Source organism: Cyclopterus lumpus, chromosome 13 (assembly GCF_009769545.1).
Source record: "Cyclopterus lumpus isolate fCycLum1 chromosome 13, fCycLum1.pri, whole genome shotgun sequence".
NCBI classification, from domain to species: Eukaryota; Metazoa; Chordata; class Actinopteri; order Perciformes; family Cyclopteridae; genus Cyclopterus; species Cyclopterus lumpus.
The window spans coordinates 9,385,373-9,402,558 of NC_046978.1; the positions used below are offsets into that span (position 1 = coordinate 9,385,373).

Here is a 17,186-nt window from a genome sequence, read left to right on the forward strand (position 1 = left end):
TTAATGTTCTTAATTGTTTTCAAATATTGTTTTCTTTTGCATTATGTTTTGATGATTTTAATTGTTTTATGTGGAGCACTTTGAATTGCCTAGTTGTTGAAATGTGCAATTCAAATAAACTTGCCTTGCCTTCAAAAATAACATATGTGTCTTCTTTTGGTGTGCCTAAACTACATGAATGCTTTATCTCCAAATAATATACAATTTGTCTATTGATGTTGTGTTCAACAACCATAACAAATTAATCATGATACTCAGAAGCAGCAAGACAAATGATTTACAAGAGGGAGCTAATTAGTGTAGTGTGTGTTTGTGTGCGTGTGTGTGTGTGTGTAGGCCTCTACGTGTGGTGTGTGTGTCTTTGTACCTTAGTGAATTTTCATCAAAACAGTCTTATGCAATGTGGTTTTCCCCAGAAAATTCCAAACAGTTTCACATAATCCTCTGTTGAACTTTTTCACTATCTTGGCGATTCTTTAATATGTTATCAACATGTGAACTGACAGCTGAATTAAGTTCCATAGATCAAACTTTTCATATGGACTCATACTCATATAAAGAAACCTAAGCTTGATCCCTCTGTTGTTTCCAATTTTAGGCCAATTTCAAAACTTCCAAATTTTATCAAAAGTTTTAGAAAAAGTGGTTTCAACACAACTCCTAGATTTTATGAACCATAATAATATATTTGAGACATTTCGGTCAGGTTTTAGAGCACTTCATAGCACAGAAATTGCCCTCCTCAAGGTAACTAATGACCTCCTTTTAGCAGCAAACAGGGGGGAGATTGCCGTTTTAATTCTTTTAGACCTTAGTGCAGCTTTTGATAATGTAGATCACGCCATTTTAATCGATCGCCTTAAAACCTGGGTTGGCATTAAGGACACTGCACTTGTCTGGTTTTATTCTTACCTTTTAGAAAGATCGTACTCGGTCACCATATCACTCGTCTTCCACGACTCACATTACCTGTGGTGTACCACAAGGTTCAATTTTAGGTCCACTTTTATTTTCTTCCACTCGGCCAAATCCTCCAAAGACGCATATCTTTTCATTGCTATGCAGACGACACACAGATATACCTTCCGCTGAGACCTGGTGACCCAGAGAGCCTGGCTGCAAGTCCAGATTGTCTCTCTGACGTTAACTGCTGGATGACTCCAAATCAGAAGTCATATTATTCAGTTCCACCAATCTCATCAAGAGTCAACTTGGTCCCCTTGCTGCTTATTTAAAACCTGTTGCCAGAAATGTGGGTGTAATGTTTGACTCTCAATTACATTTTGAATCACAGATCAAAAAAATTGTCCAGTCCTGCTTCTTTCAATTAAGAATAATCTCAAAAATCAAACCCATATTGTCACGCTCAGATCTGGAAAAAGTCATTAATGCACTCATTTTCTCTCGACTCGACTACTGCAACTCCCTCCTTTCCGGCATAAATCAAAAATCCATTTCCCGCCTCCAACTAGTCCAGAATGCAGCAGCTCGGCTTCTGACTGGTTCTAACAGACGGCATCACATGACTCCAGTCCTGGCCTCTCTCCACTGGCTCCCTGTTTGTTTTAGAATTGATTTTAAGATTTTGCTGATTGGGCTGCATGGTGGTGTAGTGGCTAGCACTGTCGCCTCACAGCAAGAGGGCCGTGGGTTCAATTCCCGGTCGGTCCTTCTGTGTGGAGTTTGCATGTACTCCCCGTGGCAGTGTGGGTTCTCTCCGGGCTCTCTGGCTTCCTCCCACAGTCCAAAGACATGCAGCAGGTTAATTGATCTCTAAATTGCCCATAGGTGTGAATGTGAGAGTGAATGGTTGTATGTCCCTACATGTGCCCTCAATGGACTGGCGGCCTGTCCAGGGTGTCCCCTGCCTTCGCCCTATGTCAGCTGGGATAGGCTCCAGCGCCCCCGCGACCCTAATGAGGATAAGCGGTATTGAAAATGGATGGATGGATGGTCTGGCCCCAAGCTACATCATTGAAATGTTAGCCCCATATGAGCCCGCTCGCAGCCTTAGATCCTCTGGTGGGGCCCTTCAAGACCCTTCTGGCCGATCCAAAGTCAAGGCTTAAATCAAAGGGTGACCGTGCTTTTGCCATCAGAGCGCCTCGACTTTGGAACGACCTACCTGAGGGGATAAGGCTTGCAGAATCAGTAGCTTCTTTTAAATCACTTCTTAAAACCCATTTTCATAGAACTGCTTTTTAAGTGATGTCTTCCTTTTATGCAGTTTCCCCTTGTTTCCCCTTTTTTAGTTTGTCTGTTCTGCTTTATTTTGTATTTGTATTTTTCTATTCCTCTATCGCGTTCATTGCCTATATGGCATTGTCTCCTTTGCCTCATGTATTTTCTGAAATGTTTACTTCCATCCATCCATCCATTATCACCCGCTTATCCGGGGTCGGGTCGCGGTGGCAGCAGGTTCAGCAGGCCGACCCAGGCTTCCCTCTCACCCGCAGCACTTTCCAGCTCATTCTGGGGGATCCCGAGGCGTTCCAAGGCCAGCCGGGAGATATAATCCCTCCAGCGTGTCCTCGGTCTTCCCCGGGGCCTCCTACCAGTTGGACGTGCCCGGAAAACCTCTAATGGGAGGCGTCCAGGAGGCATCCTAACTAGATGCCCGAACCACCTCAGCTGACTCCTTTCGACACGAAGGAGCAGCGACTCGACTCCAAGCTCCCCCCTGATGTCCGAGCTCCTTACCCTATCTCTAAGGCTGAGCCCGGCCACCCTATGGAGGAAGCTCATTTCGGCCGCTTGTATCCGAGATCTCGTTCTTTCGGTCACGACCCAGAGTTCGTGACCATAGGTGAGGGTTGGAACGTAGACCGACCAGTAAATGGAGAGCTTTGCCTTCCGGCTCAGCTCCCTCTTCACCAAGACAGACCGGTACAGCGCCTGTTTTACTGCTGCAGCCGCACCGATCCGCCTATCGATCTCCCGCTCCACCTTACCCTCACTCGTGAACAAGACCCCGAGATACTTGAACTCCTTCGCTTGGGGTAGGCAGTTTGCCCCCACCTGGAGGGAGCAATCCGCCGGTTTCCGGCAGAGCACCATGGCCTCAGATTTGGAGGTGCTAACTCTCATCCCTGCCGCTTCGCACTCGGCTGCAAAACGCCCCAGTGAATGCTGGAGGTCACGGTCCGAGGAGGCAAACAGGACCACATCATCCGCAAACAGCAGAGAGGCGATCCCGAGACTCCCGAACCGGATCCTCTCCGCCCCCTGGCTGCGCGTAGATATCCTGTCCATGAAGGTCACGAACAGGACCGGTGATAAAGGGCAGCCCTGGCGGAGGCCAACACCCACCGGGAACGTGTCTGACTTACTACCGAGGAGACGAACACAGCTCCTACTGCAGGCGTACAGAGACCGGTTGGCCCGTGCCAACGGGTCCGGCACCCCATACTCCTGCAGCACCCCCCACAAAAACCCCAGAGGGACCCGGTCGAAAGCCTTCTCCAGGTCTACAAAGCACATGTAAACTGGTTGGGCAAACTCCCAGGACCCCTCCAGTAATCTTGCGAGGGTAAAGAGCTGGTCCACTGTTCCACGACCGGGACGGAATCCGCACTGTTCGTCCTGAATCCGAGGTTCGACAAGCGGTCGGAGCCTCCTCTCCAGCACCCTGGCATAAGCTTTTCCCGGGAGGCTGAGCAGTGTGATACCACGATAGTTCGAGCACACTCTCCGGTCCCCCTTCTTGAAGATGGGAACCACCACCCCGGTCTGCCAGTCCATGGGCACTGTTCCCGACCCCCATGCGACACTGAAAAGGCGTGTCAACCAAGACAGCCCAACAATGTCCAGCGCTTTCAGCATCTCAGGGCGGATCTCATCCACCCCTGGCGCCTTGCCACCAAGGAGCTTTTTGACTACCTTAGCGACCTCTGCCAGGGATATGGGTGAATCCACCCCAAAGTCTTCCGGCGCTGCCCCCTCTCCGGGGGACATGTGGGCCGGGTTTAGGAGTTCCTCAAAGTGCTCTTTCCACCGCCCGACGATGTCCCCAGTCCGGGTCAGCAGTTCCCCCCCCCTGCTGAGAACAGCCTGGGGTAGACCCTGCTTTCCCTTCCTGAGCCGTCGGATGGTTTGCCAGAACTTCCTTGAGGCCAACCGAAAGTCCTTCTCCATGGCCTCCCCGAACTCCTCCCATGCCCGAGTTTTAGCCTCCGCGACCATCGTCGCTGCAGCCCTTTTGGCCCGCCGGTACCCGTCAGCTGCTTCAGGAGACCCCTGGGCCAGCCAGGCCCGAAAGGCCTCCTTCTTCAGTTTGACGGCTACCCTCACCCCCGGTGTCCACCACCGGGTTCTAGGGTTGCCGCCACGACAGGCACCGATGACCTTCCGGCCACAGCCCCGAGCAGCCGCGTCCACAATAGAGGCTTTGAACAAGGTCCACTCGGATTCCATGTCCCCAGCCTCCCTCGGGATTTGTGAGAAGTTCTTCCGGAGGTGGGAGTTGAAGACCTCCCGGACAGGATCCTCTGCCAGACGTTCCCAGTTCACCCTCACTACACGTTTGGGCTTGCCAGGTCTCTCTAGCCGAGTCCCCCGCCATCTGATCCAACTCACCACCAGGTGGTGATCAGTTGACAGCTCTGCTCCTCTCTTCACCCGAGTGTCCAAGACATACGGCCGCAGATCAGATGATACGATTACAAAGTCGATCATTGATCTCCGGCCTAAGGTGTTCTGGTACCAGGTACACTTATGAGCCACCTTATGTTCGAACATGGTGTTCGTTATGGACAAACTGTGGCTAGCACAGAAGTCCAACAACAAAACACCATTCGGGTTCAGATCGGGCAAGCCGTTCCTCCCAATCACGCCCCGCCAGGTTTCTCTGTCATTGCCCACGTGAGCGTTGAAGTCTCCCAGGAGAACTATGGAGTCGGCAGGCGGCACCCGTAAGCGCAGGGAGGCGACCCTCTCGTTCCCCGGGGAAAACTCCAACACAGCGGCGCTCAGCCGGGGGCTCGTGAGTATCCCCACTCCCGCCCGGCGCCTCTCACCCTGGGCAACTCCAGAAAAGGACAAAGTCCAACCCTTCTCCAGGAGCTTGGTTCCAGAGCCCATGCTGTGCGTGGAGGTGAGCCCAACTATATCTAGCTGGTACCGCTCCACCTCCCGCACCAGCTCCGGCTCTTTCCCCGCTAGTGAGGTGACGTTCCACGTCCCTAGAGCTAGTCTATGCTGTCGGCGATCGGCCCGCCCAGGTCTCCCGCCTGGCCCGCCGCCCGGTCTACATAGCACCCGACCCCGATAATTCTCCCTGCGGGTGGTGGGTCCACAGGGTGACTGCTGCTCTGAAATGTTGACTTGTATTGATGTTATGTTTTTACCTTGCTTCTATATAGAGCACTTTGTAAACTCAGTTTTTAAAGGTGCTATATAAATAAATGTATTATTATTATACCATCGGTTCCTGTAGTGCTTCAGTAGCCTTTTAGTTTGACCATGTTAGGCTCTAAATAGGTTCACAAGAATCTGAATTTGATGGTAAGAAAGCGTAAATAAATAAAAATCGGTGTTACATTAGCGTTCTGTTGCACCTCAAATTAGTTTTGTGCTTTTGCCTCCAACTTTATAGATACTTGTTAGGAAACTAAAAACAGGATTAATCATTTATGAAGATAATGCTTCTAACACGGATTATGCTGCTGCTACTACTGTTTAGTGCTGTAGTGAAGACCACCTCAACTGAGACCAAGTCATGACCTATAAGACAAATTAACAAATTAATCAAAATGGCAATTTAGTGATTTACCTCAATTGTGGTCTTGAAATAACTTCTTGAGGCCTCTGTGTCTGACAACACAGCGTCAAAATGAGGCAGATTCTGTATCCAACAACATAAGATTAAAAACTCACGAGTCAACAAACTTCAGATGTCATGCCTATCACTTGCTTGTAAGGTTATGCTGTAAAGCAATCCACTCAGACGAATCACGTGCTGTGTGCTGAGAGAGCACCATTAAACACTGGGGATATTAACAAAACCTCCTCAGTATAAATTTAGGTACACAGTGGGGGGTTTGTTAAAGAGCAATTGTTTACTCCTGTGGGACTTATACCGCATTAGCATTATTAAATTAATGGTTCCTTCAAATAACCATCATGAGAGGTGTGCTCCTTGCTTTGCATAGCATGTACAGTATTTCGCACCTAAACAATTTTAAGGTAATTATTGGTGAAAAGTAGGATATTAACACCTACTGAGAAAAGTTACCATTACCATTAATGTTGATAACTGATGGACATCTATCTGAAAGATGAAGTTATCTCATGACACTGTATAAACAGCAGGTGTAAACCGTAATCTTAAAATTACAGAGGACCATTTTCCTTTAACAGCAAGAAACCTCGAGCAAAACAAGGGAGAGAGAGTCGCACCGCGGTGAAGTTGTTGGGTTTGTTTTATTTTGTTGGGTCTTTTTGTCTTGTCATTTCCTGTTATTTTGAAATAGTAACTCTCCTCTTGTTTCAGGTCACTTACCCTTTCTCATGTGTCACCAGTCTGTTTGTCTTCCCTGATTCCTGATTGTGTCCACCTGTTTCTCCACTTCCCTCATGTGTACTTATAGTCGACGTCTTCCCTTGTCCTGTGCCAGTGTTTTTCTCTGCCCTTGTGTCTGTGCGGTCCCTCTCGCCCCGCCATAGTTACTAAGCCTTGAATACCGAGTCATCGCGTTCTGTTCCATTGGATTCCTCCAAGAGAGTGATTTTGATTTCGTAAGTTGTGTGTCATAGATTTAGTTTAATTGGTGAAGTTTTCATAGTCTTTTGTTTCCTCCGTAAAGAGTGATTTTGGTTTTGATAATCTTTCATAGTGCCCCAGTTTAAGGAGTGTTTATGTGACGTTGCCTCCGTCGAAAGAGTCCTTCCCTTTTGGTTAGATAAAGTTAAGTCTTTTTGTTTTCCTCCAAGAGTGGAGTGATCTTTTGTTTTGATAGTCTTTTATAGCCACGCTTCTTCCTATTTATTTATTGGAAGAAGTGTGTTCTAGATAAGTTTGATAGCTTATATTTATTTCTCTGCCTTGGAGAGTCAGTCTTGTCAATAAAGACTACTATACCTGGAAGACCCTGCATCTGTGTTCTGTGTTCTGCCTGGGCGTGACAGAGAGAGAAAGAGTTAGTGATCCACAGAGAATAAAACATATTTAAGAGCTGAATGAGCAGATGAAATCGGCAGAATGTGCTGCCTAACTGTTTGAGAAAGGTAAGCCTAAAAGGTTTAGTCCTAGAAATAGTTGGCTAAAGAGTTACACATACTGTGTTTTATTCATTCTATTTAATATATGTATGTATGTATGTGTGTGTGTACTACTTTAAAGTGGTTGACAAAAAATGTAATGCAGTTTAAAAAATGTTTTTGCTATTGCTACATTACTATTGTTTAAATGTTTGAGATGATCTTTCATTGTTTTATCTAAAGTGTTGACTCACTGCCCCCATATTTCCTTTTCAGTATATTTAGTAAATTTCTTCTCCATCATGCCAGAAGGAAATCATAGCACCGTGACTGAATTCATCCTTACTGGATTCCCTGGACTTCATCCAGAGTACCACGGGCTTGTCTCAGCAGTATTGTTCTTAGTTTATGTCTTAACTTTGACAGGCAATGTTACCATTTTGTTATTATTTGCAACCAACCGCAGTCTCCATAAGCCAATGTATTATATCATTCTAAATCTGAGTATATGCGACATTCTTTTTAGCACAACCACTTTACCTAAGATTATCAGTAGGTATTGGTTTCAATCAGGGACCATTTCATTCACTGCTTGCTTTGTCCAAATGTACTTTGTTCACTATCTTGGCACAGTGAATTCCTTAATTCTCTTCCTGATGGCTTTCGATAGGTATGTGGCGGTCTGCCATCCTCTCAGATATCCCATTATTCTTAAAAACTCAACTATCCAAATTCTCAGTATTACAGCATGGATTATGTCCCAGCTAAGCAATTTAATGATAGTTATTAGAGCATACCCTCTCCCGTACTGTGCCTCAAACATAATCAACCACTGCTACTGTGATCATATTGGTATAACAATCCTGGCATGCACTGACAGAGCCCCATATGGTTTTCCTGCTTTTGTGTTTGCAATGTTTGCCTTACTGGGACCTCTGGCATTTATAATGTTCTCATATTGCTCTATAATTATAGTAGTACTTAAGATTCCAAATGTACAAGGTCGTAAAAAAACTCTGTCCACTTGCAGTACTCAGCTGATTATAATTGCACTCTATTATTTACCCAGATGTTTTGTGTATTTGGCCAGCAATGTTGGCTTAGAATTTAGTGCAGATATGCGAGTAGTAATAATCATGCTGTATAGCCTCTTTCCCCCCATGATGAATCCACTTATATATTGTTTAAGAGCTAAAGACATGAGAGAAAGCTTGTGGAAGCAATTCAACAGATGCCTCATTACACAAAAAGCACAAGTTTCATCCATTAGCAACTGATAAATAAGGTATTTATCAATGTTTTTCTATTCTGCATATAAAAACACTGATTGGAGTCAACTTGAAAGCCAAAGCTGTCACATTGTTTACCATGATATTTAAAAAAACACCTTAAAATGGGTTTGCTAAACGTCTTCTCGCCTTTAACCCTATTTTGTGTCAAAGAAGGTCAAAAGTGATTGTACAGAATGATGTAATATTTCAGATAAATATAATTCTTTTGAGCATCCTAAAATGAGATCAAGGCATGAATAAAGGTTTATTTAGGGGGAAAGTGAGAAGATATGAAATTTAATTTTAATTGTTTAGTCTGGAATGTGTGGTTCACGTGGGGGGATGGGCATATAATCACGGGATAGAGATGGCTTAGTTGTGAGTGTGTATGGGGCTGTTTTACATCTGATGAATGCACATAATCTAGTCCATTCATTTCCTGTGGTGTTCACTTAGATGTAAAGCACAATATGTATCATTGATTAAATGTGTAAGTCGATCAGATTTGACCCGAACTTTTGACTTCCAGCTGAGATTTATGATTTTTTTTCCAAAAGAAACACACAAAAAATATACACTATATCAATGGTCAAACAAATACTGCTTATCAAGTGTCTGTTCTATGGAGGTCATTGTCTTTTTTATATTCAGTTTAGATTTTAGAAAAGTTTCGGATGTGCTAAATTTATTTATCAGTGCAAGCACTTTGACTGCAGAAGTTTGAACAAAATATTATCACAATATTAACCCAATATTACTCTTACATTGGAATTTTGTGTGTTTCAACAATTTGTTTTATTTGGCTAATGTTGTAATGTGTTCGTCTAGCCAAAACAACCATTACGTATAATTAATTATTATCGACCAATGTATTCATTTATTATTTCAACATCGCAAACATAAACATACCATGATAAATATTGTATCAACATTGTCCACCTTTAGGGCCAGACTGGGATAATGATTAATGCTGTGAATATAAAATCAGCACCAGCCAATCTCAACACATGCATATAAGTTAACCTTTTTGTTTTATACATTTTTTCTGTTTAATCCACAAACATATCTCTTTACGGGCGGCAGCAGGAACTGGGCTGCTGCACGGAGGCTGCAACGAGAACCGTTCTGAGCTGCGGCACAGTGGAGACAGTTACAATTACATTTTTTCCCATTTCTAAAACCATTTAAGCAGAAGACTGGGTCATTCTTTTTTCCAGAGTGGTCTTTTTGATGGTGTATGCTTTGACACACAAAGTACCTTTTTCAATGTAGGGCAGGGCTATAATGCAGCCACAGATACTGACTATACCACTTGAACTGATTAGAGCTGTGTCGCTACAGCAAACACACCACGCCCCGGTCCCAGGGTCTGGTGGAGGTGCGGTCAACCAGGGCACTTAGCCAGGGGAGTGCTCCAAATCAAGCAGGTCGTAGGGAAACGGCTCGGGGCCCGCATAGAGGAGGATATGCGGACCCCGACCATAACGCTAAACCCATATTCACAAGTTGTGACAGCAGATGAGGGAGCCCAAGAGTGCAGCCGGGGGAGCCAGACTCCTCGTCCCCCAGAAGCAGATGACAACGCACCTGGTGTGGATAGCTGCAGTGCAGGACCCATCTATTCTGGGTTTGGACTTTTGGCTGCCAGCTAGACCTGCAACAAGGCACAGTGAGTTTCCAAGGAGGGCCGGCTATAGCGATGATCCCCACCCTCACCCTCACCCTTTCACTGCCTCCCCCTGTTCCTCCCGCACCATCAACGAGTACGGTAGAGACTGTAGACAGCAACCCAGCCTCCCTCACCTTCTCCCCTGAGGCACCCCTTGCATCTTCCCCATCTGACCCCACCATGAGCTACGCAACCCCACCCCCGCCTGGGTGGTGCCAGAAGCTGGAGGAGGGGACGGTGTGGAGCAAGAACTGTGGTGTCCTACATCCCCAGCAGCAGGAGCAGTTGTGGCAGCTTCTGCTAGAGTTCCAAGGCAGTTTCGCCAAGAGCGAGGACGAGGTAGGGCAAACTCATCTAGTACAGCATGAGATTGACACAGGGGACGCGCGACCTATCAAGTGCCGCCCACGCCACCTCCCGCTGGCCCGCCAACAAGCTTGTGATGAAGCGGTCGCGAGCATGCTGCAGGCGGGTGTCATCGAGCCGTCCGGCAGCCCCTGGGCAGCAGCAGTTGTCATGGTTCTAAAAAAGATACACGGCTGGCGACTCTGCGCTGATTACAGGCCTGTAAATGGGGTAACCAAGAAAGATTCATACCCACTGCCCCGCATTAGTCTTTGGACCTGGTCTCGGGGTCCTCTTGGTTCTCCTCCCTGGACCTCCGCAGTGGATATTACCAGGTGCCGCTCACCCCAGAGTCCCGGCCTAAGACTGCTTTTTGCACCGGGCAGGGGCTGTGGCAGTTCAAGGTCCTCAGTTTTGGACTTTGTAATGACCCTGCCACCTTTGTAAGGTTGATGGACAAGGTATTGGAGGGAATTCCCCATCAGCAGTGCCTAGTTTACCTGGATGACATTCTGGTTCACGGTAACTCATTGGAACAAGCCCTGGCGTCACAGTGGTTCATGCTGGAAAAAAACAGAGCAACAGGCCTGAAGCTGCACCCAGAAAAGTGCCACTTCATGCAGAGAAAGGTATCCTTCTTGGGACACCGGGTTGGCGGTGAGGGCATCGGCACAATGCCAGAAAAGGTGTAGGCAGTCGCCGACTGGCCCACCCACACCAACCAAAAACAGCTGAAGAGATTTTTGGGCCTGGCCTCGTACTACAGGAGGTTTGTACGAGGGTTTGCGTGCACTGCTGTGCCTCTGTTCCAGCTGCTGCACCGTGGGAAGAGGTGGCAGTGTTCTCCAAAGAAACCAAAGGTCTGTGGTCTCAGTTTGGGTCTCTGCACCTGAGTCAGGGCGTGCCCCAGCGGGGATGGAAGGAGCCAGCTAAGGGAGAGGAAAAGTGGCAAATGGTGGTCCCCAAGGACCTACGGGACGCGGTGCTTGAAGCCATGCATGGAGCTGCCGGCTCTGGACATTTTGGGGTTTCCAAAACACTGCGGTGTCTCCGGCAAGGCTTCTACTGAGGACAGTGCAGGAGGGACGTTGAAGACTTTTGCCGCTGCTGTGACCCCTGTATGGCACGAAAGGGTCCCCCAGGTCGCTCTCACGCTCCACTGCAGCAGTTTCCAGTAGGGGCACCGATGGAAAGGTTGGCCGTGGATGTGGTGGGTCTGCTTCCGCGCTCAGATGGAGGAAACTGGTATGCTCTCACCGCCATAGACTACTTTACAAAATGGCCAGAGGCGTATGCTCTCCAAGACCAGGAGGCAGAGACGGTCGTAGAGGCCCTGGTGGGAGGCATGTTCAGCCGGTTCGGAGTACTGGAGACCATACACAGTGACCAGGGGAGGAACTTCGAGTCGCGGGTGTTTGCCTCTATGTGCGAACACCTGGGCACGCCCCCCCCCCCCCCCCCTCCCCCTCCAGGACCGCCTCGAAGCAGCCCATGTTTTTGTTCGGACACATCAGCTGAGTGCAGGCGTGAGACAAAAAGGGAAGCACTTTCAGGCTGGAGAGCTGGTTTGGGTCTACAATCCTGTGCTCAAGAAGGGCCGGTGTCCAAAGCTCGACAGTCAATGGGCCGGTCCATGCAGAGTTTTGGAGAGGGTGGGAGAGGTCGTGTACAAGTTACAGCTACCCCCTAAGGGAAGGAGAGTGGTGCTCCACAGAGATCGGCTTGCCCCTTATAGAGGGGTCTCTTCTCCACTGGCATTAGGGGTACGGGGAACTACTCCCCAGCATACCCTCCCTGCTCACTCCCCGGCCAGCTCTTCTGGGACCACGCATGGGGGTTTCAGTGCCTAAGTCTCCAACTCGCAGGAACCTCACAATGCCCACGCCCCGTCTAACACAGGAGGGTGTTAGACGGGTACCGTGTTGATGAAACTGTCTGTGCTGGTAGCATATGTAAGCCTCGTCAGTGGGTTTGGTAACTGCTAACAATAAAGTGTTCCTTCAAGGACAACACCCTGTCTCCGTGTCGTAAAGGAAACGTAGCGAAATGTTACAGATGTTCCATGATTATGGTCTGGAATTTCTCATATGTTCATGATCATCTCCTGCTCGTCAGCCGAGAAAAAATGAGGCTTTTCCTTTGAGTTTATTTGCCATTGTGCTGTTAGAAAATCATGGTTTCGGTGATCGATGCTTCCCCCTTTTGAAGTTGGATGGGCACGCGCAATTATCTTGAGTACTGACGTCTGGTTCAAATTAACAAGGTTGTTTGAGCACGGGTCAGCCTTTGAGAAACCGGGATAGCCTGATTTCAATCATCGGATTCATTTAAGCTGGCTAATAGGACATTTGATCGACTTAGTTGAACCACGTACGAGAAATAGGGTCCTGATCAATCGAACTTTCATTGTTTGATTTGACATTGAACTGCTAGGCTACTTCAATGCTTGATGAAGTAATCTGTAGAGTTGTAATGGTTTTTATCCTAACACATTAATTCACTGTCCAACAATGAAGTTAGCAGAAGGGAGAATAGAGCTGAAACAAGTGGTTTCAATAACAATAGAAGATGAGAAAATCCCTTCTCGCCTGAATGAAATGGAATTTAAAGCTTCAGGACAATTCACTTAAATATATATAAATTGAACTTTCATTGTTTGATTTGACGTTGATACAACTGCTAGGCTACTTCAATATATATTGGACTAAATCATAGCTTAAGTAAGACATTATTGTGATGTTCCGGACCTTTGCATGAGGAAATTATCTCTAACTGGAACTCCCTGAGTTGTAATTAATAACCCGTAAAGCAATTCACTCAGATGAATCACATGCTTTGTGCTCTGAGAGCACCATTAAACACTGGGGATATTAACAATACCTCCTTAGTATGAATTTAGGAACGCAGTGGGGGTTTGTTCAAGTGCCAATATTTACTCATGTGGGACTAATACTGCATTAAAATTATTAAATTAATGTTTTTTCCAAACAACCATGATATGTGTCAGAGATGAGCGTTCCAATTGCTTTGCATAGCATTTACAGTATTTCCTCCCTTAACCATTTCATGGTCAATATGATTGGAAAGTAGGATATTAATACCTATTGAGAAATAAGAAACTTACGAGACTAAAGTGTCCCTTTTCATTAATGTACATGTTTATTTAGTTATTTATGTAACTGTTGAGTGTTATTGTGCTTGATGAAGTTAACACATGGCACTTTTCATATACAGCAGGTGGCGACCGTACTACAATTACAGAGAAAACAAGGGAGAGAGAAAGAGATCCACAGAGAATAAAAAAGGTGGATATGGATCTTCATCACAAGGCATGCCGCCCGGAGTATATTTAAGAGCTGAATCAGCAGATGAATCGGCAGAATATGCTGCCAAACTGTTTGAGAAAGGTAAACCTAAAAGATTGAGTCCTAGAAATTTATATAGTTGGCTAAATAGTTACCAATACTGTTTTTTATTTATTCTATGTAATATATATAAATTGTATGTACTACTTTAAACTGGTTGACAAAAAAAGGAATGCAGTTTAAAATTAGTTTTTGCTATTGCTACATTGCTATTGTTTAAATGTTTGAGATGATCTTTCATTGTTTTATCTAAAGTGTTGACTCACTGCCCCCATATTTCCTTTTCAGTATATTTAGTAAATTTCTTCTCCATCATGCCAGAAGGAAATCATAGCACCGTGACTGAATTCATCCTTACTGGATTCCCTGGACTTCATCCAGAGTAACACAGGCTTGTCTCAGCAGTATTGTTCTTAGTTTATGTCTTAACTTTGACAGGCAATGTTACCATTTTGTTATTATTTGCAACCAACCGCAGTCTCCATAAGCCAATGTATTATATCATTCTAAATCTGAGTATATGCGACTGAGGAGTTTCTGCATCTGCTGGCCAAGTTCCCGGACCTCACGTAGCCCACCTTCTCGTCCTCCACGGTCAGGCATGTGGTGGAACATCACTTCTCTACCACCGGCCCGCCGGTACATGCCCGGGCCCGGAGCCTGGACCCGGCAAAACTCACCATTGCCAAGGCCAAGTTTGAAAACATGGAGCGCCTGGGCATTATTCGTCGCTCCAACAGTACGTGGGCTTCACCCCTACATATTGCACCGAAACCTGGGGGCGGGTGGCGCCCGTGTGGAGATTACCGCCGGCTCAATGAGGCAACAGTCCCGGACCGCTATCCGGTTCCACATATTCAAGACTTTTCTGCCCACTTGTCGTATAGCGTGGTGTTTTCAAAGGTGGACCTGGTGCGAGGTTACCATCAGGTGCCTGTTCAGCCGGCGGACGTTCCCAAGACGGCGGTGATCACTCCTTTCGGCCTGTTCGAGTTCCTGAGGATGCCATTCGGACTCAAGAATGCAGCGCAGACGTTCCAGCGCCTGATGAACACAGTACTAAGGGACCTGCCTTTTTTGTTTGTCTACTTGGACGACATACTGGTTGCCAGTGCATCAAGGGCGGCAGAGACGGGCCTTTGGTTGGAGGACGTTCCGTTTGGCACTTCTGTGTGACGTCTCCACAGGCCAGCCACGGCCGGTGGTTCCCGACGGTTGGAGACAACGGGTTTTTGAGGCGGTGCATGGTCTGTTTACACCCTGGCAAGAGGGCGTCTCAGAAATTGGTGGCAGCGAAGTTCGTCTGGCACGGGCTGAAAAAGGATGTACGAACGTGGGCTGTGACCTCTGTGATGTGCCAGCACGCCAAGGTCCACCGTCACATAAAGGCCCCTTTAGCGCAGTTCTCGGTTCGGGAGAGGAGGTTTGACCACGTGAATGTGGACTTGGTAGGCCCTTTGCCACCATCCCGTGGTTTTACACATCTCCTCACAATGGTAGACCGAACCACTCGCTGGCCAGAAACGGTGCCGTTGTCTTCAACAAGGGCGGATGAGGTGGCTCTGGCTTTTATTTCGACCTGGGTCGCCAGGTTCGGAGCCCCAGCTGATGCCTCCTCGGACCGAGGGCCACAGTTCACTTCAGAGCTTTGGAATGCGGTGGCAGGAAGGCTTCCATGGGTCATGTTGGGGCTTAGGACAGCCCCCAAGGATGATCTGCAGGCTTCATATGCCAAGCTAGTTTAAGGACAGCCCCTGCGGTTCCCGGGGGAGTTTATCCTCAAAGTCAGCACCGGGAAACAGCGAAAAAGCCACGCTGTTCAAACCGGTGCCCACGTCACAGCACGGCCAGCCACAGTCGTACGTCCCGTCCAGCCTCATGTCAGTGGGTGTTAAAGGGCACCAGGAAGTAAATGTCAACACAGGTGTTGAGAGAGAAATAAACAGCCACAGGTGACGGCTAAAGGGAATACCAGTCTCCTCGTTTCTTTCCGCACACCTACAATGCAATCATTGGATTTTGGACTTTTCTCCACGCCCGAGCAGCTCAAGATTTTATGAACTTAACATATCTCATGACACTTCATATAGAGCAGGTATAGACCATTCTCTTAAAATTACAGAGACCCAAAAGTTCACACCATTCACCACACGGGAGAGACGGGGAGAGAGAAATCCAACAGTTGGAGAAGGTATGTGAGTCAGAAGTTATTTCACATGACATGCTAAAAAAAGAGAAACATTGAGACAGCTTAACCAGTCTTAATGTCTTAAGTTTATTATTCACACAACCGGTTCAAAAGCGATATGCCTCATGTTCAGAGACCGTAAGGATTATTAAAAACTGCAATGTGAAGTGGCACAATGAGACAAAGCACAAATCTTTTGAACAAACGTACCCATTCATATCTGAAATTAAAGCGCAGAAAAATAAAACAAAGAGCCCAATACGATCAGAATCCTAACACATTAATTCACTGTCCAACAATGAAGTTAGCAGAAGGGAGAATAGAGCTGAAACAAGTGGTTTCAATAACCACAAAGTCCCTGTACACAATTTTCTCTTTTTAGAAGATGAGAAAATCCCTTCTCGCCTGAATAAAACGGAATTTAAAGCTTCAGGACAATTCACTTAAATATATATGAATTGAACTTTCATTGTTTGATTTGACGTTGATACAACTGCTAGGCTACTTCAATATACATATTGGACTAAATCATAGCTTAAGTAAGACATTATTATGATGTTCCGGATGTTTGCATGAGGAAATTATCTCTAACTGGAACTCGCTGAGTTGTAATTAATGAACCTACTGTAAAGCAATTCACTCAGATGAATTACATGCTTTGTGCTCTGAGAGCACCATTAAACACTGGGGATATTAACAATACCTCCTCAGTATGAATTTAGGAACGCAGTGGGGGTTTGTTCAAGTGCCAATATTTACTCATGTGGGACTAATACTGCATTAAAATTATTAAATTAATGTTTTTTCCAAACAACCATGATATGTGTCAGAGATGAGCGTTCCAATTGCTTTGCATTGCATTTACAGTATTTCCTCCCTTAACCATTTCATGGTCAATATGATTGGAAAGTAGGATATTAATACCTATTGAGAAATAAGAAACTTACGAGACTAAAGTGTCCCTTTTCATTAATGTACATGTTTATTTAGTTATTTATGTAACTGTTGAGTGTTATTGTGCTTGATGAAGTTAACACATGGCACTTTTCATATACAGCAGGTGGCGACCGTACTACAATTACAGAGAAAACAAGGGAGAGAGAAAGAGAGTTAGTGATCCACAGAGAATAAAAAAGGTGGATATGGAGCTT

At 46.2% G+C, this 17,186-nt stretch overlaps 1 protein-coding gene and 1 pseudogene across 1 annotated transcript; both read left to right on the forward strand.

Moving 5' to 3' along the window:
- Nucleotides 1-7,499: 7,499 nt before the first annotated feature.
- LOC117741420 (olfactory receptor 13C2-like) lies at nucleotides 7,500-8,474 on the forward strand. The gene has a single exon (XM_034548454.1). It carries the CDS (start codon nucleotides 7,500-7,502, stop codon nucleotides 8,472-8,474), a length of 975 nt encoding a protein of 324 aa, XP_034404345.1.
- A 3,128-nt stretch (nucleotides 8,475-11,602) lies between these two features.
- Nucleotides 11,603-15,742, forward strand: LOC117741786 (annotated as a pseudogene).
- Nucleotides 15,743-17,186: the final 1,444 nt, after the last annotated feature.

Coding starts and splice junctions, on each gene's coding strand:
- LOC117741420 (XM_034548454.1), top strand. CDS start 7,500: ATGCCAGAAGGAAATCATAGCACCGTGACTGAATTCATCCTTACTGGA.